General features: G+C 40.5%; 1 protein-coding gene across 3 annotated transcripts in view; it reads right to left on the bottom strand.

Moving 5' to 3' along the window:
* The window catches only part of COG2 (component of oligomeric golgi complex 2), a 36,731-nt gene extending 19,923 nt beyond the window's left edge, over window positions 1-16,808 (bottom strand). Inside the window, exons 1-9 of one of the 3 annotated variants that reach the window (XR_011140301.1) lie at window positions 16,570-16,730; window positions 13,734-13,895; window positions 13,114-13,179; window positions 12,022-12,102; window positions 11,325-11,428; window positions 9,861-9,969; window positions 7,834-8,013; window positions 4,341-4,465; window positions 2,920-3,046 (exon numbers count right to left, since the gene is read on the bottom strand). Coding sequence is in view for 2 of the 3 variants with exons in the window: in XM_068939052.1 (XP_068795153.1) it covers window positions 2,920-3,046; window positions 4,341-4,465; window positions 7,834-8,013; window positions 9,861-9,969; window positions 11,325-11,428; window positions 12,022-12,102; window positions 13,114-13,179; window positions 13,734-13,895; window positions 16,570-16,722 (1,107 nt within the window). In the remaining variant the exon portion in view is untranslated. Of the gene's footprint in view, window positions 1-2,919; window positions 3,047-4,340; window positions 4,466-7,833; window positions 8,014-9,860; window positions 9,970-11,324; window positions 11,429-12,021; window positions 12,103-13,113; window positions 13,180-13,733; window positions 13,896-16,569 lie in introns of all 3 variants that reach the window. The other 2 variants (XM_068939052.1, XM_068939053.1) reach the window with 2 other exon arrangements.
* Between the last annotated feature and the right edge of the window lie 10,377 nt (window positions 16,809-27,185).

Raw genomic sequence — 27,185 nt, 5'->3', positions numbered from 1 at the left:
AAATAAGCCTGAGTGAATCACAGCGTTTTCGACTGCTACAGTAAAGGCAGCAGCAGGACTGCAGGCTTTTAGCACAATGCACAGCACTATTTGAAGGAGGTACCAAGACTCTCTTCTGTAGCAGTAAAACATTGCCAGGAGCAGGCCCAGAGTGGCTGCTTACACTTTCTGCTCTCAGTTCTGGCACCACAGGACCTGCACGTACACAGGCAAGAAGCTTTGGTGCTGCATACCTCAGTTACCCTTAACAGAAGCTTACAGAAGTAAATTATAGCACTTATTTCTTTTGACATGGCAGTTTCAGTGTGTGAAGAAGATTCTTTGGAAATTGCACAAAAGCTTTTAAGTAACTACTTCTGTTCCAAAGTAGCTTTATTTGCAACACAACCGACCCGTAACAGCTATGGCAGCTAAATGCAGAATGAATGACAGCTTAGTGCTTTGTCAGGCCTCCTTTCTTAGATAATACATCCAGTACTCCAGAAAGGCAAACAAGTCATTATTGCTCTGCTGCCTTAAGTATTAGTCAGAGATATAAACCAACTACTCTGAAAAGACCTACCACTTTCAAAAATAGAAGATAACTAGATAAATATCTCTGAGTTATCAATAACATTATGTCCAAGAGTAGGGAACTGCAAGACTGGTTCCCATTACAGCTTCTAGGATTTTCTTGTTGACTCCACAAAGTTATTTAGGATAAGCTAAAGCAGGAAACAAAATGCAGCAATTTTCAAACACAGGAATGTAAACTTACAGTCTCAAATTGATATTTAGGCATAAAAGCAGTATTATTTTCAAAGGCTTCTACAGGTATGAATCTGACTTAGAAATAAGGGCACAATAACCTGAAATAGTTTAAGCAACAAAAAAATAAAAACAAACTCCACCCAAGCAGAGACCTATTTCGACTTACGTACTTAATGATTGCCAGTCTGTGCTTTATTGGATGATTTAAAAATATACATAAACATATTTTTTTTTCTTCCATCTCTTCCCTCTACATGTAAAAACCCCTTAACAGATAAACACTGCATACTCCAAGTTTTCAGCATTAAACCTATACAATATGCATATACAACATAACCAAAGAAACCTGGATAAGATGACTTTTTTTTTTTTTTAAATTAGCTGGGGCAGGGGGAGATGCAGAAAACAGAATTACAAGACCACTTTCTGAAATCTGTGCTGCATTCTTTGGATTACTAGCAATGCAGGAAACTGTTTGAAACTTTTCTCTTTTGTTGTTTTTCTTGATTCACAACTACTCCTGTTAGGCTTTACATGGACTTAATAGCATTTTGACACTTGACGTTTCAACTTATTGGGTTTTTTTTTATTTTAGATAAAATACGTAAGTGATTCAGAGTCAAATCATTAAAGTAGTCAAAAGTAGCCTGGAAGGCACTTCAGATTCACTACATGACGCAATTGAAGGTCAAGAGGTGTTTGGGTGGGGGGTTGGTTTTTAAAAACACAGTGGCACTGTTAGTCAGTATCAGCTTAATACAAGATGACAGCCTTTTTAAAAATAGTTCATATAAAACAGTAAGCTCAGCTCTTGTGAAGATAAGAGACATTTTTCTTATGTGAACCAAGCAGCACAGAGGACAAAAGCACAGCGCAGCTCACAATTTGTGGTATGCAGTGCATTAGGGAAAAGCTGCAAGAGTGACTGATGCTTTATAGGAAACGGAGAAGTATTCTCATTTAGAAAACCTACAGTGTCATTGCTATAACTTTACTGGAAATTTCTCTAACATCTTTTCTGTTTGCTTCTTATTAGATCCAACCCCGCAAACATTCAGTCTCATGCTTGCCTGCCTTCAATGAGTCACTCTATCAGCACAGAAGAGATCTTAGAAGTCAAAGGCAGAAGCTACATATTTAGCAAAGACAGTTTTGCATGAACACAGGAAAAGGGATTTACCCCATGAACCTTCACTAGCAATCTATTTAACATTTCCCTAAACTATTTGTCCTCACCTGTCTACTATGCCTTCCTTCAGACAATTTATCATTGCCTGACATCTCCAACTTGAAAAGAAAATGTTTCACACTAATAACAAATCAAGTTGCAAAGAAAAGAAAAAAAAATCCAAGTATTTCATTAATCACGGTTAAATACGGACAAAGAGCACATGAAGAAAAGCAGAAAGCTCATGTTTTCTACTTTGTGACGTTTTAATAAAGTACTGCCAGAGTCAATCTTCATACTAGACTGAGCAATCTGTTTCAACACTAGTAACAGACCATCTTTTAGAGGCAGAGCAACTCACTTCTCAAACATGAGAACACACGAGCGGCAAGCACTTAAAATTCATTTTATAATACAACCTTGTCTCATACGGTTTGTGATATGAAAGAAAACAGTTCTTTTGTCTTCTAAACCTTCTCACACATTGCCTCCAACTATTTTGGTTCTTTCAGTTGCCTTCTGTTGCATTTCTAGTTATAACATCACCTGCGGTACTGAAAGAGTGCAAAGGCTAAAACAAGCAAATGAGACAAAGAATATTTCTTAATTTTTCAACAGTACAGCACAAGCTGTTACCCAGATATTTAATCAACATGACAGCCCTTCCTATACAGAAGTTCCAGTCTTGAACAAACACTGGAGTCATCTGCTCCTGCCTTCATTTATGTAGCAATTCTACAACAACAAAGCAAATATTAAGGCTAAATTCGCATGACTAAATGACTTCTAATAACTTCTGTATGAGCTCTGCAGACACATTTGATGGAAGAATCAACTCCTATGAAATCTATATCAAGTGATGTGAGATAGTTTCCTCTGAAACATGCAACAACATGAACTTACACATAAGCAGCAAGGGGGAAAAAAGCTAGAGAACATGACTCATTCAGTTCTTCTGCGTGCTGAAGGAATGACAAATGAAACAAATTAAAATTAATTACCTCATGAAACACATCTGGGTTTCCAGGGTTAAACAGTGATGGCAATTTCTCTTCTAAACCGCGTACTATTTCTGGCCACACTGAATTGACTAAGAAATCATATCCGGGAACAATATTTGCTTTTTCACTGAAATAAAATTGCAATTATTCCGAGGTTAAATTTCACTGCTAGGCTTCTATTCGGAGGTAGTGATAACTAAAAGACAAGGACTGAATTAGACAAAATGTAATTAAGCTTTTTTTAGGTATGTTGACTTGCTTAAACTGTTCTTCCTTCCAAGTTTTACATTTCATCCCAGTCTCATCAAATGCAAGGTATTTTCACAATTCCAAAAGTGTTTTCAAATTTTAATGAGGTACTCTTTATTTTGCAAGTGTGTTTTGGAAAATAAGTACTTTTCAGCTGTTAAAACTTGCAAATGTGCAAGTGAAAGTAGGAGTTAACAGATCCAGACTTCAGAGATACCAAGTGGGAGTAATGCGATGGAAACAAAACTCTCTTATAATTCTTCTAAGTTGTATTCACGTAGGATTTTGTGCTTCCAAGAAAGATTAAAAGTTACCTTGACAGTGGAAGTTTATAAATTGAGAGCAGAAAAGACACAAGCACCTAACTCCAGTTCAGTGCACTACAGTACAAACCATTATCATTCCATTACTAAGAAGAAAGATTAACATTTGCTGAAGGATTAAAAGAATTGAAATGTCAGTAAAATTTAGAATCACTGGAAGCTCAGCAATGGATGACTAATTAGAAAAGCAGTTCTGCAGTCCCTAGGGGCTACACCCATCGTTCTGCTAATTACAGCAGTCTACTATATTAACCAGCCTGTGGACAGATGAATAAGTGGATATAACTGAGGAGACCTGAATTATGTAAACTTCAAAACAGGCAACTTAATTGCAAAAGGAATTAAGCACTTTGAGCAGATAATGGAAGTACTATACAAATCAACTAAACCTGCAGTTCTAGTACATGCAATAAACCAGTCAGACCTTTGGGGACCATCTCCACTTTTTTTTTTTTTTTTTTTTTAAATTGTAATGTATGCTGACAACCCAGGAACTTTTGAACTTATTTTCCAATAGCTTTGTTATGCCCTTGGATGAAGTGCACAGTCATGTTTCTGCTTTCCTTGATTTAAAAAAATAAAAGAATAAAAGACATGCCACGTTCTATTGTGAACAGTAGTCAGTTTTACTACTGAAATACAGGATTCTTTCTTTCCCCCTTCTCAAGTCGTGGGTCCCAGCACCAAGAAACCACCCAGCACCACTCACGGACATGAGAAGTCAACCTCGACTATGAATCGTCAGGTAAGTCAGCTGTGCACAGGACGTAATTTTGCAAGTCATTTCCTAAGTATGTGATATTTACCATAACTTTTAACTGCAACTGAAACAAACAGCAAGATATTTACCTTGAAATAGCTCCTCCTGTTACTTCACGCAGGAGGCGGCAATGATGCGGAACAAACTCCAATAGTTTATTGTACATAGCCTGAAGGCCATTAGGATGAGACTGAACGTACTGTTCCACAATCACCTGCCGGGAAGAGTTGAATGTTAATCACAGAAAAGTGAATATGAAATATAGGAATGCAAGATTCACAGTTTATTCAAAACTAATACTATAACCCCAAAGACTGCAATACTCAGTTACATCACTTTTCTGTATTATAGTTTCCAAACTATAACACAGAATTCAAGCTTGCCAACTTGAATTATTGTTTTCCTTCATGCAGCACTAACTGCCATGACTGACCACCAAATGGGAATGGGCTTCCTCCTTTTAAACGTTAGCTACTGCACCTGGCTCCCTACCCACAGCACACATCACTATCATCTGAAACAGTCTGTAAAGGTTAATCGGTGACTGGTATTAGCCAGTCCAACCTAACCTCAGAATAAAATCAAAAACTTCCTTAAATTTAGAGTTAATTGGTCCAATCGGAAGCGCAGATAAGCCAATAGCCAAGAATCTTCTGTGGTGATGCTAAGACTTTCATACAGCTAGCAATGCACTTTGACAGGATGGTACATCAAGCCCTGTGAAAAGAGAGCCTCCACCACAAACAGAAGTCAGGCAGTAGGTAGACAATGCTGGAAAAGTACAATTTCTTGGTATTTTTCATCTGTTTGAACATTTTTGCCTTCAGCTACAACAAGCAGAATGGTGCAGAGGTGGGGAACAAATAGGTACTGGAGAAATCAAGATGGGAGGATCCCATCCGTCCCCCACTGTACCAGCTGCTACAGTATTAGCAGGCACCCAAAGGAAGTCTGTTCTTAAGGGGGAAGGTGACAGTTCTACTCCCTCTCCCATCCAAAAGGCAGAAGCTGCTTTTGCTTTCTAAACGTACACACATACAAAGCAAAAACAGAACACTTTTAGATGTTTCCTTCTTTACAGCAGAAAAGCAGCGGCCTATAGACAACGGCATACAGCTCAGGCTTTATCAGAAAACAGACTATTTATTCACTGAGAAGGAAAAGAAAGGAAAGAGAAAGGTAATGATTCCAATTCTCAGTTCCTGAAGTGCGTGCGGGTGGAAAAAGGGTAAAATCCTGATGGGAGGTGGGGTGGGGGGGAATAGTAATTTCTTTTGCCTATCTTGATTTAGAAAGCAAATCCTTCAGCAAGGTTTATACAGATTAACTCTATACTTGGCTTGGCTGGGAACACTACATGGCAAACAGCCACTAAATAAATTTAAAAAAAAAAAAAAAGCAAAGCAAATACCTTAATGTCACTTCTGCATTTACGTTCAGAAAGGCACATCAGCCTAAGAAAAAGGAACTGCATTACAGCCTAAAGGAATATATTCGATACTTTCGGAAACAATGTTCGCGTTACTTTTATGGGTCTTAATAAAAGCATTAGCTCTATACTTTAAGCTGCCTCATCTTTTGTAAGATACCAGTAAGGAACAAATTGCTTTAAATATTCTGAAAGTAGAGAAAGAAAAGAACACCTAACATCGTACCGTGGTTCTCATTCAGAGGTTTACTGAGCAAAGAGAACGTTATTAAGTATCTCTACTTAAAGAGTGCTATCAGTTTAAAAAAAAAAAAAGAGAGAGAGAGAGAGAGAGAAAGTAAAGATACATGAATAGAGTAACTCAGCACTGACACTAAGAAGTGCTTTGTATTGCACAGGCAATGACGAGAGGGAGTAGATCTATCTATGCTGCTTTCTAGTAACATGCAGATTTTCAAACAAGTGTGTATGTTCAATCACAAACACACAAGACAACGCTTGTGCATTAATATTTTCCTCCTTACAGACACAATAGTGAAAGCTTTGCACCATCTGTCATAATTAACACTGCTGAAAGGTTCATCACACTAGTTTTAGCGCAGTAACTTCCCTGCCCAGACACTGGCCTAACATAACTTACTATATAAGGACAGAGAATTTAACACACTTACAAAATACTCTCATAATCCAGTGAAAGTCAAAGAAACTGCCTGCAGTAGGGCAATCAGCACTAGAAATTATGTGGTAAAGGGGTAGTGATTCAGATCTTATTAGGGAACAGATATCTCTGAAATGGTATGCAGTCATTACCTGAACTGGACAGAATTTCCAACACACTGATGATGAACATGTCAACATTTAGTGCCAATCTCTTCTTAAAGGGCCAAAAAAAAGTTTGCATATTATGGCAACACCACTTCAGGGCATTCATTAAAACCACAACAAACTTCTGTTACCTGGTTATTTCAAACAGAGCAGAGTATCAAAGATCTTTAAAAATGCATCTTTATTTTCTTCACTAGAAGCTTGAAACTTGGTTTACCATGATATAATTGTAGGCTCATAAAAATATTATATGGCAACTGCAGGTGATGCAGACCAGGACAATGGAGCTGCACTGACCTGCTGACTGCTATGCTTTTGTGGCAGGCTACCTGATGAACCTTTTTTGTTTTTTGGAGGTGGGGGGTATTGGGTCGAAAAACAGGGCTGAGAAAAGGAACTCCTACACCTAGGGTAGAGAAAAACCTCTGACAAAATATTACACGCTCAACTACAGAACCTTCACTGGTAGGGAGAAGTATTTTCTCTACATTGCTAACTCTAGGACATCTCCCAGGATTATGTTATCATCAGCTACAACAAAAAGAAAAGTAGCGTACGCTAGTTATCAACAACAGTTCAGGGCAGAAGAAACGGCAAGAACAAACAAGGCTACAAGGCGGCTAGAAATCATTTTATAGGTAGCAGCACAGCAAGAATTGCACAGTCAAGAGAATTAGCAGAAAATACCCTAGTTTCAGAAAACTCAATCAATACTTTGTGACTGGCCTAGCTTAAAACTAGTGGCCTCCTATAACGACTTTCTCATGAACTGATTCTGGCCATCTGACAGATTTTTTCCTCCCACAGAACAGCAAATGTTTCCCAAACACACACTTGTCCATCTCCTGCAAAAGTCCTGGTACAGCTTGGAACAGCATAAACTCCTTTCTTCACACAATGGAAAGAACAGGATGTTGCACTAAGCACTTTTTTCTCTGCATTTGGCTAGTACAGAGTCAGACAGAGGGAAAGGCACATCCAAGACCTGATCCAATTCCCACAGACATGCACCAGTTCAGAGTAAATTGTGTTTTTATTTTAATCACATCTTGCATCTTTTAAGTTTGTTTTTTTTTTAATTCTTCTTCAAAGAAATACATGATGTAGGTAACAAGAATCCTAACTGGATATAACCAAAATTGGAGGCAGACAAATACAGAATTTCTCCATCGTCTTTCCTTAAATACGAACAAATACATGGAGATTATGTTAGGGTTCAAAATTGTACAAAGCTATTTAAAGCTGCTAATCATAGCTGGAGAATATTAGGAAAAATAAACATGCTTCCAAGTCAATTAATTTTCCTAGTATTTTTGATTTTATCTTACCTCATCTACATAAGGTTTTACAAGCACTTGACCAACTAATGCCTCTGCATCTCGTGTTTTGTCAATAGTTGCATAAGTGCGAAGACAGTGACGTATTATGTCAACATTTGAAGTCTGCAGGCCTTCCAAGAGCAGTCCTTCCAGAGACTGCTGCAACATAGCCGTTATTCCGGCTATACGCTAGGAAGGAAAACAAAACGTAGTTAAAAAACATTTAAAAAAAAAAATCAATCCCCCTCCCAACACACATACGCAAAGCACTGCCATCACCATTGAAGTAAAGTATTTTGGAAATAACTAATTGCAGGTTTCAATTTTCAATTGAAAGGTACGCAAGTCGTGATACCTGTCACTACTAAGTGAACGTTAAAACAAGCTAAAGGGTTACAGGTGCCATTTAAAATAGTATTTATTATAATAAGTTATAGAGGAAAATGATTACTTTTTTGTATTTATGTTGAAAGTTACCCGGTAACTTATTGTCCTATTTCTTCAGTAGAAGTGGGACCTTAACTGTTCTCTGTGCACCACTCTACATTAAAGCACAAAAGCGTTTCCATAAGTTACCAGAGATAACAACTGTAGCATTTATCCCTCAGGGTCAAAGTCTAAAGTAACAGTGTGTTCCCAGCGCTACTTGTCACATTACTGCAAACAAAAACGTTGAATTACACTGGCAAAAAGTGACAGGCCATTATATTGCTTCTGGTTTCTGCCAAACAGCTGCTTCCATCAACAAATACCCTGGTCTGCTAACCATTTTTCCTGATCTCCTGCAAAATCTCCTCCGCTCATTGCTACACTATCTACAGATACAGCTCTGGCCTGTGACATTTCATTAGAATTCTGTATTTGAAACAAGTTCAGTATCACACACCAGTTTAGTCACAGTTGAGCTACCAGTTTAATCAGTCACATCTTCTCTCTGCTTTTTTGTATGTGACATTGTGTCCATCCATCCTAATGCGATATTTTTGTTCTTAAATCATCACGGACTCCAGTCTGTACATCTGAAGTCAGTAACCCAACTGCTTACTAGTCATGAAAATTATGATCTGATTATTCCTTAGCAGCAACAGTTACAGGACAGAAGCCCTGGTGAGTGTCATTAAGGAAGTAACACAGCGGGGAAACATCAAGGGTCCTCCCACCATAAGTACTACTCTATTGCTCACACTTATTCCTGGTATCCTCCATAGTCAATAAATCAGTGGCCAGGACAGTCTTGTGAACTGTTCATAAATCAAAATAGTACTGTCAAAGTCTTCAACTGAAACAAGTTTTAGATTGTCAAGAGTCATACGCACACAAGGAAAAACTAGAACAATGAAGCATCTACCTCGCTCAGAAAGCCATCAAGGATGACAGCTTCCATGCTAATCTGCTCAAAGCATTACTCCATCTCTTTTCCACAATATTGATACTGCCTACCCTTAAGCACTACTCTTCCCTAGTTTCCTCTCGCCAATGAATGAATAGGGAAGGGAGAAGGGCGGGGGAGCAGGGGGAAAAAGCAGCACTGATTCATCTTTTATTCATCTTTTACAGTAGACAGTTACCAAAAAGAGATGAGCCTCCTGGCTTGGATACACAGAGTTTGGCAACAAACATCACCAAAGATAAACTTGAATAAATTCAAGGCAGTCCCTCTGTAGGCTCACTCCATCATTTATTTTCTGGTCTGTACAGGGCAGCTACAAAAACACAACATGAACCTCTAGAACCTGGCCTCACCAGCAACAAGCAGACAAAATGCAAGATGTGTTAGGCTGACAAGAATACATCTGTATTCATACATTCATTTCCTACTCTTATCCTAAGTTATTTATCCTAACAAAGTTAGGGAACAAAGCATAAGCATTCAGAGGAAACAATACTTCTAGTCAAACGATAAAAAAAACCTTCTTGAAACTCATTTCCCCCCAAAAATAATTTAATAAAACTCTATGGATATAGACATTTGTCTGCTAATTATACGGCTTAGCTTCATCCCATGAGTGTTAAGGTGACTATCGTGCAATACTTACTGGTCTCACTTTGTCCAAAAGCGGCATTCCTTTGCTTTGGACTGCATGAAATTGTAGCTGGTTAAATTCTGTAGCAATTCTCTCTAAAACCTGTCCGGTTAAAAGTGGGCTGGAACAGAGATGATACACGCAAAAATGAGACTACACAGTAAGACTCTTTCAAATCAACTCCCTTTTATTTGAGGCAGAAAGATAATACTCTTCCCAAATTTTTGTGGTTTAGTCTAAATTTTTGTTATTCAAATTATAAAGGTACTATTGCAGTCATGCAATAATAATCTGGAAGAAAGAGATTACACTATTAGAATTGTTTTGTATCTAGATAGTCAGGAAATGGACGACGCAGAAGCTGTGAGATCGGGCCGCAGCAGTATAGAGCACCATTTTCTAAGAGATGGTGTTGCTTCTTGTCACATGAAAAGTCAGTTTTAGAAAGATGAGCAACTGTGGTAAGAGCTCTTAAGCATCCAGATTTGTTTCTTATTTCCCTTCCCTTCACGTGGGAAAAATTAATGACAGTCATCTCTGGAGAAACAGTCCTACCCTTCTCGCTTCTATATAATGCCGATAATTACCCTAAATTTGGAGCCACTCAAGTACAATCTTGCTTCCAAACTTGATTCTGCAAAGTGCCTCAACTTGCCGGAAAAGGTCGGCATATGCTTTGTCCCTCTAGATATTAATCTATTCTTTTGCTCATCTCCCCCCATTCATTACCACACGGTCTAGCACACAGAACTGAAGAGTACCAGAGACAGCTTCACATTCAAATGAGTACATGAAACTGTCTTTTTCCTCCACGGTAAGCTGCACTTCATTTGCATCCAGGTGAACACTTTCAAGTGCATAGCTGGTGCATCCGTTTCAGAACTGGCAGAAACAAATCTTGCATTCCTCTCCATTCCAGAGGGAGAGGATACTTTCCATGAAGTTGTTAAATAAAACTTGGGAGCCTGACTGGCAGTCGTCACAAAAGTTTTCTTCTGCCAGAAGTAACTACCTGTGTGGCTTGCCTGCCTCAGGCTATTCTGGCATTGGTCCTTTCATTTATATATAAGCAGAGAAAACCAGAAGAGCTATTTCACATTTTACTTCCAAATAACATTGAAATAAACTGTGGCTCTGCAGGACTGAAGAAAGTACATCAGACTTGATGAAATTATTGACTTTTTGCGGGGGTAGAATACAGCAAGCTAATTTCAAAAAAGTACCTATTATCACCGGGTTGACCTCAAATAATTTAGAACTTTGGAGGCTGAGTTGTGTGTTCTGTGAACAATAAATCTGCAGAAGACTAAACCTGAGAAAAGTATTAAACTGATAGTCACTCATGCCATCACAGAGTTACCTTCTAAAGATGAAACCTACTGTTTGTATATTCCAGTACAACAATACTACAAAATTAATCTCACCAGCAAAAGTGAATATTTACTTTTTAATAATTATTTATTTATTTATTTTTACCTGTTTCCTTCCAATGAGGAGAATTCTTTAGTGCTTTGGGAATGTAGAATTTTCTCAATTTTCTCAACGGACTGAATAACATGAATAAGTCTCAGGACACACATCTGTAATTAAAGAAAGAATTTTTTTTTTAAATGTCTGACCTCAATCGCAGTTTACATTACATGATAACTATGAAGGTTTTTTGGTTGATTTCTATTTTGGTGGTCTCTAACTTGAATCTTGTCTCAGTTGAAACGTCGCTCGTATAGTTTGTGGGCTTTTATGGACCTATGTTTGCCGCATTTGGAGAACAGCTGTTTTTATCCCCGAGTTATTTCTCTTTCTGCCTAATTTGGAATGTTAGGCTCCCCTCCTCCCCGTGCATTAACTTTTTATTGCAATTACATTCACAGTGTGCAAGTTCATACACCACTACAAGTCGGAACAAAACAGCAATTAAAATTAAAGAAGTCAACGAAACCAAACATATACGGTTTTGTCAATAAAAGAAAATACAGGTTTACAATCAGTTAGACGCTGTAAATAAGTCTGCCACCCAAAACTTCAGCAACTATCTTTACAGACGCAAAATCCCTGCACAGTATGCATCTAGACAATCTAGAACTTGAAAAAAATTCTTTTTCATTGGTCTAATGGCAAAAATAAAAGTCACCCTAATCAGGATCTTTTCAAGGCAATCATACGCCTGCTGTACCTTTTTTCTTCTAATATCTTCTTGTTTAGACATCTGATCATCTACTGCTCGTATCCCTTCACTGACACAAGACTTAAGACTCTGTAAGAGAGAAATTCAGTATGAAAAGCTGGCTTCCCAATATGGCGAAGAGTTATTAAAACCTTAATTCCAGATCTAAGCTCCAACTTTAAAGACCTAAAACATTTGCCAGTCCTCACATGCTGCCATTTTTCTACTTAATTATTCCCCCCTTCAAAACACACTCAAAGACAGAGTAGTAAGAAATAAAAGACACAACACATTAGCTTCCCTCAAAGTGAACGAATCAGAAATAAGACAAAAAACCTGAAAGCATAAACTGCTCCCAAAGCACTGCCACTACAAGTATCATTATTTCAGCCAAAAGTGTTATTTTAGTTACGTGCAGAGCACAAACCGCACATTTCCCTTTCACACAAGACTAGGCAATAAAACAAACATGATTTCAGGCCTTGAAATTGAAGTTATACATTGGATCTAAGACGCATTTTCACATTATTTTAATAAAATAGGTGCATTACTAGCATAGAGAAATATGTCTGTTTTAAACATCAAGGCTGAAGTATTTTGAAGGAACATTTATGCAAACAAACACCCCTTTGAACCAGCTGCAAAGGGGAAGATCATTAAGAATTGCCCTTCACTAATTTCAAGGCCCTGTGGAAAAATAAGAAAGAAAGAGAATAAGAAAGGTCTTCAAGAGGACGATCTTTAATGGTTAAACCACATGACAGAGCAAAAAGCGTGTGTTGTTATCTGGCTTACTTAGTACCATCTTTAAGTTACTCAAGTTTTAATATTTCACTATAGACCGATCTTGCAAGGGTGCACTCATTTATATACTTAAGGGAAACCTTTAACTCTTGATTGAAAGGCGCTATTGAGAATGCAAGTTTACTGCTACTACACTTGCTTGAAAGCACAATACCTCTCTTATTACCTTACTAAGAGGTTAATTTTCAAAGAGAAGTTCCTTAAAATAATTATTAACATGAATAAAGAACGCATCTGTATCATACGGAAGTGATTTGAAATTTACCAAATTGTATCTAATGATTATTTTGAACATACCATAACTTCTTCTCTTAACTGTCCCAAAGGTACTGAAAGCTGATTAAGGGCCTTGTCCATGCCAACCTAAAGAAATTACCATAAAATAACTTATAATTTTAGTTCGTATGTGAATTGATGACAGAGTCTATCATTTTGTAGATACCGAAAAAGAACTCAGATAAGATATCCCCCTTTATACAATCTTCAGTTTTAAGTGCAATGCAAAAATATGTTCTTTTAATGACTCAAACGGAGGCATAAAGAAACCAGACTTTTTGGCACACAAAGCCAAAAATGAAAGAAGACCTAGACATATGAAATTTTTCTTCCAATAAAAGTGATAAGCCTCAATCTTTGACCCTGTATAATCTGATAAACTGGAGTGAAAGAGCAGCAGATACAGTGATATTTAATCTTTTTAAGTTGAAGAGCGTTCATCTAAGACTTTTATTACGGGACAAAAGCAGTTTTGCACAAAAGCTAAACTCTTCAGGTATAGTCTTTCAGCTTCTCTCAGTGCAAGGTGCTGCAGTTCCAACAATGCCAAAGAGAATGCCATGCACTTTTTACATGGAAAATAAAAATCACACTAAAACATATGAAGTTTGAACTACACAGTACAACTTAAGAACACTTACTAGATTCGTTGAGAGATTAACAAAGTCAGCATAATCCTTATTTATGAGTTCTACCATGGCAGTTTTAAGGAGTTTGTAATAGAGCTCTAGATCCTCTCTGAGCTCTTCCAACTGCACACGTTTCCTGCAGTCAGATACAAAGTGGTCAACATCGAAATCCGGCTGAAAATGAAACAGGAAACAGAGAAGAAGGTAAATAAAAAAGTTCGAATCAAGGACACACACGACCCCTTCCCCTCAGAATAAAGCGTCCCATATGGAAGTAAACTGATCGGTTGAGTTGAAGTCCAAGAACAATAAAATATGTAAGTCCTAACAGCTTTCTAGTCCAGCAAGGATACTATTTTCAAGTTTATGCTGTATTACTCTATTAGAAATAGGAGCCAGTTTTCCTGCAAGGTGCAAAACACCTATTAAGAGACTTCAGTGAGAGTTTAGAGCATTGCACATTTTTCCAGATCTACCTATCTTGCAGCACCACAGATTTACTTTTGATAATACAAAGATTACTTCCTAGTGAATACTGAGGCTGAATGTAATTTTTAAATGCTCTGTACAGTATAAGTTAGAGGATGACCCTAGTGTACTCTTTCGCAAAGGTAAGCATTTTACCACCTCTAACAGAAAATACAGATCCCTCACAGTTTTAAGCTAGAAATGAAAGCTTTCTTTACTTAAGCAATACTTTACTTAAGCAAATCTTTCTAACTAAAGTCTAATACAACTATCTTGTCTTGTCTATGCACGAAAGGCATCGTTGCAACAGCAAAGAATTCACTTTTAACAGGACTACAAATGCAATTATTCAAGACTTGTCTAGCAAACGCTTGGCAGAGAAGTCCCTTAAGCTGAATAAGTATTTTATTAATTAATATAGTCAACATTTGATATCAGAGTACAAAGTTGCTATTACTGAGGATTCTGGTTGGGTATTTCATTGAAAAGACTTCAAAAAACACATCTTCGTGTATCACAGAAGATGCTGAATGGCTGTTAAAATCTCTGCTGTGCATAAAGATCTCAAGATCTTTAAATCCACTTTGATCCATGGTCCCAATATAAATCGGAAGTTTCACATGTCTTAGAAGTACAACTTTCTGGCAAAGAGTATGCAACTGATAGTAAAGACAGGTAATGCTACTTAACTGGAAAAAAGCAGACCTCTTCTAGTAAACAGAAACTGCACAAAACAAAACAAACAAAGCCCACAAACTACAGCTTTTGTGTCCTTGACAGGTGAAGCCACAGTGAGGGCACATTTAAAGCTTTGTTTCCCTTTCAAATTAAATGGAAGCTATGCCTCACCTTTGCTCAAATACTATCAATGCGGACACAGGGAACCACAGTGACAGCATGAAAACATTGCCACTATCTTTTAGGCCTACCCTTCACATAAACTGTTGAAAGTAACGAATAAAAATTTCTGGTTCCTTCATGCACAAACTTCCAAATAACTGTAATTTACTCCAAAATTCTCCCTCTTCTCCACCGGCAGAAAAAAAAGTGGTGATTCTACGTTTTTGCATTACAGTCTTTGCCAGTATTAAGAACTAAATAAATTTTTTTTCATTTGAATTAGGTTTCCGTGAAAAATAGTGATTTGTCAAAGGAGTTGTATTTTAAAGACCCCTATCATTTTCAGTGCATCTTCTGCTAGAAGGAAAACAAATAAAAAACCCAGCACCAACAAAAACACACGCACCTTCCAGGAAACAGCCTGCCAGCTCACCTACCAGCCAAGACTGCAGGAGCTTCCCCCACCCAAACTACTTTCAAGTATCCCTTGCAATACTCTGGGCCCAAGAGCTTCTAGGCTGTCAGACTTTTACAGCTCAGGAAGCAGTTGGTTCAGGAGTCTACAACTCCACGGTGCTTTAAAGCTTCCTGCTATAGGCATGGATAACGCTGGAGATCTGGAATTCAGCTGAAGCTTCCAGATTTTGCTTTCACAGACCATGCGACAGGTTTTCAGGGCAGCCTATCAGGAACGCTGTCAGAGCTTTCTGGCTCAAGCAGCAGCAGGTCCATGGGCCTCCAGGCATGGGTGAATGAATTAATGCCTCTAGTAGTCTGTACAGTTTCCAGTTACAGCAGCAAGCACTCAGCCCTGATTCAACAGAAGGCACCACACCCCCCAGGAACCCAAAATGCTACGTCTCTGTCAATTCTGGGGACAATTACAGCACAACTAGACAATTTTTCACCTGATACATGGAAAGAGGTACACAAATGCCTCACTTCTCTTGCTCAAATAGAGTCATCAGTCCTAAGGATTTGCAGTTCTTATAACTGGTAAAGATTTAGTTTTTTATGCTTATTTAAACAAAAATTAAAGCTTCAAACACCAAAGCCTCCTTCTGCTAAAATGAAAGTCACAGAGTGCAACATACGGCTACAGCTTCTTAAACGTACTCATAAGAATTCAGTGCTGGTCAAGGATTTAATTTTCTGAGAAAACTACAAGCAAGGACTCTTTAAAGATGTTAGATTAAAAATCCCCAGCTCCTATTTCACAATTCCAACGCAGGCTTCTGCCACGGACTTTAACAAGGAGTATTTTACACAATCCATTACTTGAAGCCTACAAGAAAGTTTAGGCGTGGCAGGAGCCCTGGGAAAGGCGCTGGGGAGCAGCAACCCAAAGCACAGGCGAACCCTTCGGGATCTTGTCTGTACTCCAGGCACAGACTTGCAAAAATTTCACGGGAGCAGGAGTTGCAGTGCCGCCGACTGAGGCTGCAGCGGGCCCCTCTCGACCCTGTCACCCCCTGCGCCGGGAAGGCCGCGGGGCCCGCGACGTACCCCCCCCCCCCGCAGCCCGCCGGCCCCCGCCCACCTTCATGAACTCGTCCTTGTCAAAGCAGAGGTTGTCGGGGCCCCGCGGCAGGCTCATCTTCTTGCCCTCCATGCCGGGGCCCCCCGACCCCGACCCCCACCCCGCGGAGCGGCCGAGCTCGGCTCGCCACAGCAACGCCTCCTCCGCCAACATGGCGCCGGCCGGCGCCGACGACGCGCGGGCGGGGCAGGCGCCAAGGGCGGCGCGGCAGCCGCGGCCCTCCGCGGCAGCGCCCCCTGGCGGGCTCCGAGCCGGGCGCCGGGCCCTCAAAATGGCGGGGAAGGGGGCGGCGGGGAAGGGGGAGAGGCCTGGGGGCGGGCTCCGCCGCGGCTGGGCCCCGCGAGCCTCCGCCAGGAAGCCCTCCGCCTCCTCCGCCCCATCCAGCAGGGCAGCGGGTGGCCGGCGCCCCGCACGTAAACGTGACCTGGTTGGATAAAGGCCCTGTTGCCCCGCTCGCCCGCTCCAGTCCCTTCGGCACCGCTGCCTCTTGGCGGGGGGGGGGGTGTCCCCTCGCCACCTCCCTTCTGAGCCGAGCAAGGCTGCCCGAGCCCTCCGTATGGCACTGGAGACACGCGACCGCTTTGCAGGGCTGTAAAGATTCACAGCAAACTAGTCGGCAGCGACAAAAGCGGGAATCAAGTCTTAAAGAGTGTCATCTGCCTCCTCCGTCCTCCTGCTCTCCTACAGCCTCTTCTGTTCAGGTCGTCTTCCTGTCAAAATCTGCTGTTTGAGGTCACTTACGTACTAGCCAGGACGAATTTTGCTCTGTAAAGACATCCTGTTGCCATTTGTGTTCCTGTTTGCCACCTCCGAACGGAAAGCAGTAAATGATCCCGCACCCTTCACACATACATTTTGCACGTTTAATTTTGTCTCGGCAAGTCCGAATGGGCACCAAGATCAGACTCCTACGGAAAGCAGCGTATCTGTTGCAGCCCTCCCTATAACTCTATGGACAAGGACTTGGAAAAGACTCAACGGGACGTTCAGCGGCGTGTATTTCAGTAGCCCTGCTGCAGCACGCACCCCAGGCGGTGGGCTGAAGCCCTGCTGATCTCCTGGGCAGCTTAGGTTTTAGCGGGATCGAAAATGGTCATCCCGGCCTAACTTAGCCAGTGCCTCCTTTGGAGTCCAGCTAAGCTGTGGCCACCCTTGACTCACTCCAATGATTCTCGGTCGGCGTGTGAGTTAATTAACTCTTCCGTGAGTTATTAAAAGCATGATAAAAGATCTGGGCAGTTCAGCAATGACTGTGATCATGTACACGCATTGGCTAGTCCGTTACACCACGATGGACATGCTCATTGTGCCCGTTTGCGAGACAGACTTTGTTTTCAGTGAAATAATTGCTTTCACACTGTCGCTTTGGAAAATTCTTTGCGGCTGACAAATTTCAAGGTCCAGCCTTCTTGGAGAGCTCAAATGTTGGCAAGCATGGTTTATAGCTGTCACATGTTGTCAACTAAAGAGAGAAAAAGATACACCCACAGCATAAATCCACACAGGTATTTTTTTGTGGTAACTATGACTATATCTATCAGATACAAATTTTTTCTTACATTGTGATATTTAAATGACTACATTTTGTAACGGGAACAGAGCCGCATTACTGTTCATCTACCTTTTGAATGAGCTAGATGTTGAAAGTTAAAATTCCAAACAGGTTTTTTATTTTTATTTTTTATAGAGGAGTTGCACCTACTTTTTTAAGGTCTTCTGTGTTAGCGAAGACAAATGTTGCTCTAAAAAGACCCTCTGTTACCGTTTATGTTTCTGTTTACAAAGCTCCTGTTACAAAGCTCTCATTAAAAAGTTCTTTGGGGAAAAAGGAATATGCTTCCACTTGCATTTGTTTATTGATGAGGTCATGATACTCTGCCTATTTATGGCTGTCATTGTAAAACAAGTATCAAGCTTGCAGAATTTTAACAATTTACAAAAGGAAACTGCAATAGAACAATTTCAGTAAGTTAACCATAAAACCAAAGTTAGGACTTACGAGTTATTTCTACATGCTGTCCCTGAAAAGTCATCTTCATCTGCGGTAGTGGCAACACAAAGGGGTAGAATATCTCCAAGACAGAAGAGACTTAGCAAAGAACAGAGTGAATTAGCCATTGCAAGGAGTCATCTGAAGCTATTGTTCCCTTATTTTTGTGGTGGGATTATTTAGTCCATTTCTATTGAAAACCCTTTCATCTCTTTCCCTTCCTGACTGTCCTCACTATCTTTCCACAGTTTGCAGGCTTAGCCACACAGTTTTTAACTCTTTTTTTTCCCGTCATCCTCCACAAACACAAAGACATGGCACTTCTAATAACTTCTTATGAAAACTTTAATCACTGTTTAATCTTTAGTTCTTGGATAACATGCAATTAATGGATACCTCTCTTTCTTAGAACCCACTGGATGAATGAAGAGAGCATTTGAAAGTATGTCTCCGCGTTATTGCCATTACCCAAAAAGGAGTGATGTAGGGGCCAGAGAGTAGAAGAGTTACTTTTGGCTTGTGTGTGGGCTCTGAATTTTAAAGATTCCAGCATCACTTCTCATTCTCAAATAAATGACGTTTCAAGGCATGCATAATGATATGAGAGATCATGCTTAGTATAATTGTATCATCGTTTTCCTGCAGGCTGCCAATGACTAATCCGCTACCTTGGAAATACTTTCATTCCGATATACCTTACTTAAACTGAGAAGGAAAGAATCTGCTTTTACCCCCTGCCCCATTTTTAAGGATTTCTCTCTATTATTTTAAAAAGCTGAAGGCATTGCATACAATTTGTGGTAAAGGAGAAAAGTATGACAGTGTGCAACCTGCTGGGACAGAGATACTACAATTAATTCATGCTAGATGCCCTAGGTACCAAGAACCTTCAGGAAATGTTGATAACATTAGACAAAGTAACCTGCCAGTGCTGATGCATTATCTTGAGCACTTTGCCTTCCTAAAATGACATTTCCATCACTGTATCACTTGGCTCTCTGCCAAAACTGTGAAAGAAATTTCTATGTTGGTTACTTCCACTAGACATTAAAAACAACGAACTCCATTTACAAAATGTAAGTTCAAGACAGAAAAACGTTTTCCTAATACTAGCTAGTCTCACTAACTGCCTTTATTTCCTTTTCTTTGGAAGGCTGTAAGACACATGGAACTGGAATTGCTTACATGAGGAAAGGGAGACAAGTGCATGTCCCTGGTTCCAATTCTGAGCACTGGTGCTGATGGTCATATGCCGCTGATTTTTCTGATAACTGCCAGTCAGCCCGTGAGGCTGCAATCGTGCTTAATATCAGAAATGCAACTTAAAAAAAACCTTGGTCCTAAATGGTCAAGGTAAAGAATAAGTTTGCTGATTCCTCAAGTGATGTGCGTCTTGGAAGCCAATAAAATTACAGTATTGCTATTGTTTTGTCATTATCTTAAACATGTATATATTTTTAGTATGATAGGGGCTGTAAGACCTGTAGTAAATTTATGTAAAATGTAGAACCGGAGTATGAAATGGAAGCAGCTCAAAACATGTTTTGAACATGTATCATGTTAAAACATTGCAGAATTGTCCCTGTTCCCTGATAGGTAAAGTATGGACTAATACTTTATGTCTGAGATACATCCACTATAGAGATGTGCAGAGGGAGGGAGGGAAGAGGGGAGGAGGCTTCAGCTCTCTCATTCCTGAGTTGCTTTACCCAAACAGAAATCACCGCATAAAGGAGCTGCTTAGTTTATGACATCCTGCTATAGGCCTTAGTGCCCCAAATAATGACTAAAAAAAGCTATGAATTCCCACCTTCTCCTCTTTATGACATACTTGCTATGACAGTGAGGGAAGCTCTCAAAATGGGACTTAATAACTAACTGAATTCATCTGAAAATTTCTTCTGCCTTGTTGACTTGTCAGCTGGCCCCTTGGAGTTTAGTGCTGTCCCAGGCAGCACAAAAATGTCAAAACTGGAGCTGAGATACTTACCATATCTGATTCAAACTCTTAAAATACCAGGGGTTATCAGATTATTTCCATCAGGAGGGGAACCAGAGGATAAAGTTGTTTATTTCTTTGATATTGTGATTATTTACAACAAAGTACAAAAGCCCATTTTCTTCAAAACAAGAGAACTCAAACAACAGCACAATGTGTTTGTTTGTAGATCCAAACCTCCTTCAGCCAGCACTTGCTCTGCCCAAAAATGCCTGTTAAGCTTTTCATCAGGATCACATTATTCATAATGCTGTCCACAAGACCACCACTGGGGCCTTTGTTCCATTCTGTGTTGTTTCTTCAGCTTGTCTCACTTGGTCATGCACATAACATCCATGGAAGACCACCTAGTGAAACTGTTGTGTATGAACAGTTTACATTTCTCAGAGGGCTTGTGATTTTGGGGGATTTTTTTTTCATTGTGATTTGTATCTGTCTGTGTTTTGGTTCGAGATCATGGTTTCATCTACCCAGTTTCTTAAAGGAATTCCATCGTTCCTTACAGACATCACAAATGAAAGACAACAACTGTATGTTGCAGGTTGAGTGCGATTTAATCAAAACCACAGAGGCAATGTTTTATGGAAGAGCCAGGAAACCCATTTTTTTCCACCTTTCTCCTTTCTCTAGTAGCTGCTATTAGAAAAAGAGAAGAAGGAAGTTTAGATATGTCTTGGCCATACGGGTTATGCATTTTTAGCATTTGCATCAGTAGCCACTGGATGTCACTAATGCTTCACAGACACCTAGAAATCAGTGCACATTTTCCAGGTTGTAAAAAAAGTGACTTCAAGAGCAGTAGATCGGAAGGAGAAGAACGTCTATGTGGAATGCGAGCAGATTGTATCAGTGCGCAGTAAGCATACGTTCAGTTGGGACCATCGAGTTACTCTGAGCTTGATGAATTTAGAAGTAGCAAATGGGATCCTCCGTTACTTGACTCTGGGAAACTAAGCCTGCAAAGGTTTCTTGCACAACTCAGTTAAGAGGCCTGAGCACAAGCAAGCTGGAAGAGAAACTCCACATGGGAATGTCTAAGTGTGAGTTGCGGTGTGTGTATGATGCATATTGCACATAAATATACATGCACACAGAGTCCGTCTAATACCACCACAAGAGAGGAAATAAGGGAAACGGTTCAGATGTGCCATTACTGTATAAACCAGTTAAGAGAAGTGCACATCTGAGGATTTTAATAAATGTACTTTAAAAAGGCAAAGCATCTTCTGGCCAACATCAACACATAGGTGCTATGACAGCTGTGGTTTTTAGGATGGTTTGCATTGCAATTTTCAAGAAGACAGCATACCAAATGACTTATGTTACTATGTTTTTTGCATTGAATTAGCATCGCCTTGAATACCTGCTGCAAGTGTATGTAGGACTTCTCTCTTCTGTTCAAGAAATCCTAGAGAGCGATTCCTGTTTGTGCAGCACATGTGCCGGATATCAGATGCACCCCAGCTGCTTCAGATTTGCTGCGAATGTAGGCATCGACTGTGCAGCCGCCACGGACAGGAAGCCTGTCTACAGGCAGGTGATTTGGTCAGGCCCCCTGGCCTCAGCTGGCCCTGCCTGTTGCCTGCAACGCCGTGGATTTCCTGACGTACCCAGTCAAGCTGCTCGTGCACTGCCAGCCATCTGCGAGGGGCTGTCTGATTCCTAGAAATCCCAGAAAAATAGTTGATTCTATTTTTTCTTCCAGGATATGAACTGCAGGAAGGAAAAGAGGACATGCTGGGCCAAAACTGAAAACAGGGTAGTACTAAGCCTGTAGAAACAGTGATGCTTTCAAGCAGAGACTATCTATAAGCAAACATATATAAAGGTACGCTGTACAGTATAACCACTGCAGTCTGGTGACTGGCCCACATGTTATGGCAAGTTGTCCTTGTAAATGTACACAAATTTGATCAAACTATCCATTAATTTTTATTCTTCTCCTATCACTATTTTGAATATTGTTTTCTTGTTTTGCTGTCAATTCCTTCCATTTTCATTTTAGACTTTCATCACTGTTTCTGAGTTGCAGTCATTTTAATGTTTGACTATTCATTGAAGTCCAGACCTAGCTGAAAGTAATAATGGCACTGATATATGCAAGCTTTGAGTTTTATGGTGTTAATTCTGTGGGATGCAATCCCCCCCGCCCTCCCCAGACAAACTGGGGACTCAGTATACTAGTTATCTTTGTATAACTCTTATGATTTCACATGGATTGTACCAACAGAACAAAATTTTACTTTCTTCTTAGGACCAAAAAGACATGCTGAGCAATGGGGCACCATCAGTAAATGGGAGCCAAATGTAAGAGAGACATCTGAAATTTTAAGGGATGGATCATTCATAGATAGCATACCATAGCTCTGTTTTGTCAGTGTTTAGGCCAAAGACAGGTGCTCAAAAGATGTGCTATCAGTTCCTTAGCAGGACTGCATCCTAGTCTTACTTGGACCGTGGAGATCTGAAACTTTAATCTCAGCTCTGACATTAAGTTCCTTTGGGACAGAGACAGTGTGCTTAACCTTTACTTGACTTCATTGCTGCACTTTCTAAAAACACTCTGCACAGCCAGAAATTTAGCATGATCTTATTAAAAAAAAAAAAAAAAAACTAAACTCTATTTAAGTTAAGCTTACCCAAAGGTTTGGAAAAAATTGTCTTTTATGAGAAAAGCTATATTTGATTGGAATTAATTTTGCCCCTTGCAACTATTATGCTGTAGGGCTGCATCATTTTCTGCGAAGAATTCTTAATCCTGATGCAGATGGGAAGTCACAATAAACACCATCTGCTGTAAATTAGGTTACTCTCTTAGCAACCAGTTAGATCAGGCTCCATCTCAGCTTCCCAATTTCCATGCTGAAGTACACCCTGGCACTTCAGCCTGTAATAGAGCGAGTAATCAGAAACAAAGTAGAAATGAGAAATGAGAAACCTTTCCTACTCGCCACCTGGTGATGTCCCTCCCGTCCCCGGTCCCCGCCAGCCCTGCAATTTTGTTGTTGAGTGCAAGCGAGGCCAAGCGAGGCTCCTCACCCTCCCCTTCCTCAGGGTCCCCGCTCCTCCCCGAGGGATGGGAGCAGAATCCCAAAACACTGGCAACCTCGCAGGGCTATTAGGTGCTGGGAGCTAGCCCAAAAAGTCAATAGGATCAGCAGGGGAGGGCTGCTTACCAGTCGAGAGGTGAATCAAAGCTATCTGCCACTGGCAGAAGTCACGGGGAAGGGGGCCAGTGAGGCACCTAACTCACTACCTGACCTCCCCCCGGCAGGGCCTGTTGCCCGGCGCGCAGTTTCCCTTCCCAGCCAGCCGCCAGCCTTTTCTTCCCCTGCTCCGCTGGGGGATTGCTCAATGATTACAGCATGTCAAGTTGTTTAGGACAGCAGGTGTCTGAGCAGATGCTTGCTATTAACCTGGCATGGCATCTATCCACGCAAAGCTCTCTCTGCTGCGCTGAGACAAGATAATTTTAAAAACGAGTGGTCTATTTTTTCCATTATTTTATACGGCACTTGATCAGCACCCTGTTGATAATGTCCACAAGGTCTCGACCAGATTTGGGCAACCGTTAATTCAAGTGTGCTCCAGATCACAGACTCATGCACTCAGGGAAAACAGAAGTTCACAGTCTTGAGAAGTCATTTATATAAGATATATAAGAGACATATGAGAGATATATAAGGAGGTGTTATCCTTGCCCTGAGATCAGCAAAAATATATTTGTGGATATGACTCCACAAAATCAAAAAGGACTTGAATTTGATTCTCTGCTAGGGGAAAAGTATCTCTATCCTTTATTTAAATATTTGTGGAAAAATTCACACATCTTAATTTCAAGAACTCCTCATAGAAATACCATATGTGTCACTCCATCTTCTCATTTGTCATGCTACAGTTTCCAGTTAATGCACTGGTGGGTGAGCCTTGGGCATTATTAGTCACTGAGAACCAACCTTTTAAAGCTGCTTAGAAAATTTTAGTGGCTCCATACTGGATTTGTTAAAATTAACTCACGTTACACTCCACAAGTTGTGAGACTCATCTAATTGCAATGAGCAGTGCAGACTATCGAATGCTTCTGGGCCACGACGCACTCTACTGAGTGTGTACACATCAGTCGGATGTGCTAATCAGCTGATCTCCCTAAGAAGTGCAGATCTGGTGGGCACATGAGCTAAACCATCCACGTGTTCATGTATTTGTCCTGCAGGTCAAGCACAGTACATCTGACCCATTGATGCTCTGAAGACATATTCCAGCTTTCTACACATACAATAGCTTGGCTGGAGCTGCTGAGGAGAAACACCAGCTGCCCAGAAATCCTAGGCAAATGTGAGAAATCCTCTCATTCTGCCCAGGCAAAATTTTTAAGTGGAAAGAGACCATATCTGAGACATATGGTAACCCTAGCTACACACAAAACTCAGGCTGTGAGTCACTGTTGTCATCTAATAGTGTACAGTTGGAGCTAGAAAAAAAAAAAAAAAACACGTTGTGATTTGCAGTTCTCATTCAGTCCTGAAGCCAGTTTTGTCAGGTCCTCACTTAGGCTACCCATTAATTTACACATGGCAGTAAATGATCAGACGTGAGCTCATGTTTTCTGTTGATTCTACTATTTTCTGCTTGTCCTCTGCAGTCTGAACTTAATGAATGGCTCTTGTCAGGACACTTGTACAGCCAAAGTGCCTTTGTTAAAAAAAGTTCCCCCTGACCTCAGCTACAGTATAGAAAGATACTGTAATTGCAGATTAAATTTTCAAGTGACTAGTGTTGAGGTGCTTTTGTTTTAGATAGTTTATAGCACTTTGAAGGGACTCCTTATTCAAAAGCCATACTCGAGGCTTCTTAGAAACCACATCTCCTCAAGGTGGATCGCATTCGGCATCTGAAGACCAAGGCAGGCAAACTCATGAGTCATTTATAAAAATGTAGAACATTTCTGTGCTTTGCCAGTTGTAATTAATGTGCACTAGGATTAGAAAACTCTTTTTATTAAAAAGAATTTTTAGCATGCAGCCTCCTGAGATGTAAGCAAAGAAATTAGCAATAGAAACTACCTATCTGGTCATTAAGTCCATCCCTTCACAGCAGGATTATTGCTGTGCAATACAGAACACAAATAACTCAAGCTTAAATTTCTCATGGAGAAGCTGAAGGCAAGACATGATTATTTATATGGGTTGAAAGGACTTGCCTTAATGAAGTGGTCAACATTTGTTATGAAAATAACATTTTGCCCAGAAGACAATGCCCAGCCTGACACAGTTTCTGAAAAATCAAAAACTGTGTTTTTTTCTTTTCTGCTGTCTTTGAGTATATGGTTCCTGTGAGATACGGGAAAGGTACCCTGTGGAGACAGACTGAAAATGGGAGTGCTAAAAATTCATTTGCTCTGAAGAACTTTTCCCATTCTTCCCTTAACTGATTTGAGTATTTCGCCATTCTCCTCTTCTTGAGCAAATATGTGTTGTCTTATTGTGTGAATCTGGGGCTCCCCACATAGGCTGTAGGCATAAAGATGGAGGGCAGACTGCCGGGGTGCAGAAATGTTGCCTGTGGTCCTATCTGGTAAGCTAATGGAGCCTGCTGCACCTGAGTCACCTCACTGTGGAGAAACTGCCAGCGTGAGGGAGGCATTTTTGCCAGCTTCTCTCAGTGCTCCCACTCATGCTGCTTGCTGGAAGTTTTTATTTTAAATCTCACAATACGTTCGTTGTTTCCTTGACCCCTCAATTCTAGAAGCTGCAGACTATAACAAATCCCACTTCGCTCTTTTTCAGCGTAGTTCAGTGGCAGAATGGACAACAGCTGTTTTTCAGTAGTAGATGAATCTTTGGGGGGGTATGTTTAGTGGACCAGGCATAGGCATTTGGTGGACAATTAGAGAAGTTAGGAGCACTTCTCATGCTCAGACCAGAGCCTCACACCTCCCAGATACTGGGTGCAGCACAGAAGCAGGCTGATACGTTTTTTAGGGTGCTCTCTGGGTTACTCTCTTCTAAATACTGTAACACTGAGGAAGCCCCAGAGCATAACAAGAACCGCTTGGCCTCTCGGCCTATTTGTCGTCCTGGCTGAGGAAATGCTAAGGGGAGAGAGGGGGCAAGAACACAGGGAGAAAGGGAATGAGGGAGGCAAAGTGCTCTGAACCTTCCCAATCAGCCTATCAAAAGGTGCTGTTAAGATGCCTAAGAGTTCTGTGTGAGGGATTTGAAGGAAAGAAACTGCAGGAGACAAACCTCAAAGAGCGCAAATACTGAGGAAAGTGGATTGAACTCAAGAGAAGGAACGGCTCCTGTCTGAGTTGTGGAAGAGGCTTGTGGTAAAAACAACAAGACTCTAATACTCTAAGCCTTTTTGAAGCCCACCTATGACCGAAAGCCTTTGAAATTCTTGGAAGTGCAGAAATATCTAGTGCTCTGCAATTACTTTTTCCCTTGCTGCTCACGGTTTGATTCCACTTGGTCAGGTACAGCATCTCTGGATCTATCTCCATTGCCTGATTGCTTGTTGTACCCTTCTGAAGTTTCATAAGCTGTATTTCACATGATTACAGTACCATGATTCCCAACTGGGGATGTTACCATCCATATATAAACTACAACAGCATTATTTGAAAAA

Source organism: Struthio camelus, chromosome 3 (genome assembly GCF_040807025.1).
Source record: "Struthio camelus isolate bStrCam1 chromosome 3, bStrCam1.hap1, whole genome shotgun sequence".
In the NCBI taxonomy this organism is placed as follows: domain Eukaryota; kingdom Metazoa; phylum Chordata; class Aves; order Struthioniformes; family Struthionidae; genus Struthio; species Struthio camelus.
This window is presented reverse-complemented; position numbering and strand designations above follow the sequence as displayed.